Source organism: Chaetura pelagica, unplaced genomic scaffold (genome assembly GCF_000747805.2).
Source record: "Chaetura pelagica isolate M959 unplaced genomic scaffold, ChaPel_1.0 scaffold555, whole genome shotgun sequence".
Taxonomy (NCBI): domain Eukaryota; kingdom Metazoa; phylum Chordata; class Aves; order Apodiformes; family Apodidae; genus Chaetura; species Chaetura pelagica.
Window position 1 is genome coordinate 128902 of NW_009953297.1, and position 1814 is coordinate 130715.

Sequence of the window (1814 nt, forward strand, 5' to 3'; positions counted from 1 at the left end):
CACCCAACCTGCACTTCAACACTGCCAGGGATGGGGCAGCCACAGCTTCCCTGGGCAACCTGGGCCAGGCTCTCCCCACCCTCACACCAAAGAATTTCTCCCTCCCATCTCAGCTCCAGCTCCCTCTGCCAGCTGGAAACCCTTCCCCCTGCTCCCATCCCTCCCTGCCCTTGTCCCAAGCCCCTCCCCAGCTTTCCTGGAGCCCCTTCAGGCCCTGGAAGCTGCTCTCAGCTCTCCCTGGAGCCTTCTCTTCTCCAGGCTGAACACCCCAACTCTCCCAGCCTGGCTCCAGAGCTGCTCCAGCCCTCCCATCATCTCTGGGGCCTCCTCTGGCCTCTCTCCAACAGCTCCGTGTCCTCCCTGTGCTGGGGACCCCAGAGCTGTTCCCAGCCCTGCAGGGGGGTCTTAGCAGGGTGGAGCAGAGGGGGAGAATCAGAAGACAGTGTTCAAATGAGGGATGGATGATCCAAGCCTGCAGGGTGAGGAACCTGGGTTTCAACCACCAGTTGAAATTGGAGGAACAAACTTGTCCTTAGAAACCTGCTGGGGATCGTGGGGGGACTCGGTGCTGTGTTGGGATCACCTGGTGGTTCCTCTCACCCCCTTCCTTTGCTCTGCAGCCCCAAGTACTGCAAAGTGGTGCCAGGGGAGGGGATGCCCCTGCTGCAGGACTCTCGGAGCAAGGGGAACCTCCTCATCCATTTCAACATCTGCTTCCCCAAGAAGCTCACACCCGAGAAGAAGATGCTCTTGAGGAGCGCCCTCCTCTCCTAGGGGACACCAACCCTCTTCCAACCCTCTTCCCACCAATAAACCCTGGAGCCAGCACTGTGACTGCTGGTTCTCCCCAGCACCCTAAACCCCCAGCACTCCTGAGGCTGTTTCCCTTGGGATTTGGATCCACTTGGCTTTCCAGGCTCTTCAGTGTCACCTCAGCCGTGAGGAGGGTGGTGGAAGAGTGTTTTTTTTGAGGGGGTTGTTGTTCTCCCAGCTCAGCTTGTGTGTGGGACCCGCCATGGTTTGGGAGTGATCAAAACCAGGGAAGCAAAGACCACAGGATCTACTCGACTCCTCCCCACGCTTCCTGCAGCTTTCTCCTGGGCAGGGAGGCTGGGAGATGACCCCCTTGGTGTCAGTGAGCAAAGTGCTGCCAGCAAAGGGGAGATGGCAACGTTGAGGACCTTCTGCTGGTGGACATCAGGTCCTGTTTCAGCTGCTGATGAACATCAAGACATTCCAGAAGCTGAAGCACAGGAATGAGGGCATGAACCTGCTGGGGGTTGGGATCATAGACTCATGTCATAGAATGCCAGATTGGTTTGGGTTGGAAGGGACCTTAAAGACCATCCAGTCCCACCCCTGCATGGGCAGGGACACCTCCCAGCAGCCCAGGCTGCTCCAAGCCCCATCCAACCTGCCCTTCAACACCTCCAGGGATGGGGCAGCCACAGCTTCCCTGGGCAACTTGTTCCAGGGTCTCACCACCCTCTCACTAAAGAATTTCTTCCTCATGTCTCACCTCAATCTCCCTCCTCCCTCCATATTATTGCTACGCACCCTTGCAGAAAGGGACACACCAGGAGAGATCAGTGTCCTGTACAGCCAAGGTTGGGATTTGTCCCTCTCTCCTCTGCCAAATGCTGAATATTGAGCCTCTCCAGCAAAGGTGAGCTCACCCCCAGAGAGACCTCAGCACCTTTTGTCCCCCCAGTGGTGCCAGGCAGGTGGTTTCCTGGCGGGGTCTGGGTGCTGCAGCCAAGGAGGGGCCTTTGCATCCCGTTTTCCAAGGGCAGTGCCAGACTCACCCACCTGAC

General features: G+C 58.0%; 1 protein-coding gene across 1 annotated transcript in view; it reads left to right on the forward strand.

Annotated features, from left to right (window-relative positions):
* DNAJB13 (DnaJ (Hsp40) homolog, subfamily B, member 13) overlaps nt 1–774 on the forward strand; it is a 4639-nt gene extending 3865 nt beyond the window's left edge. The window contains exon 6 of the mRNA XM_009997986.1: nt 621–774. Coding sequence (XP_009996288.1) covers nt 621–774 — 154 coding nt within the window. The remainder of the gene's footprint in view (nt 1–620) is intronic.
* The last annotated feature ends 1040 nt before the right edge of the window (nt 775–1814 follow it).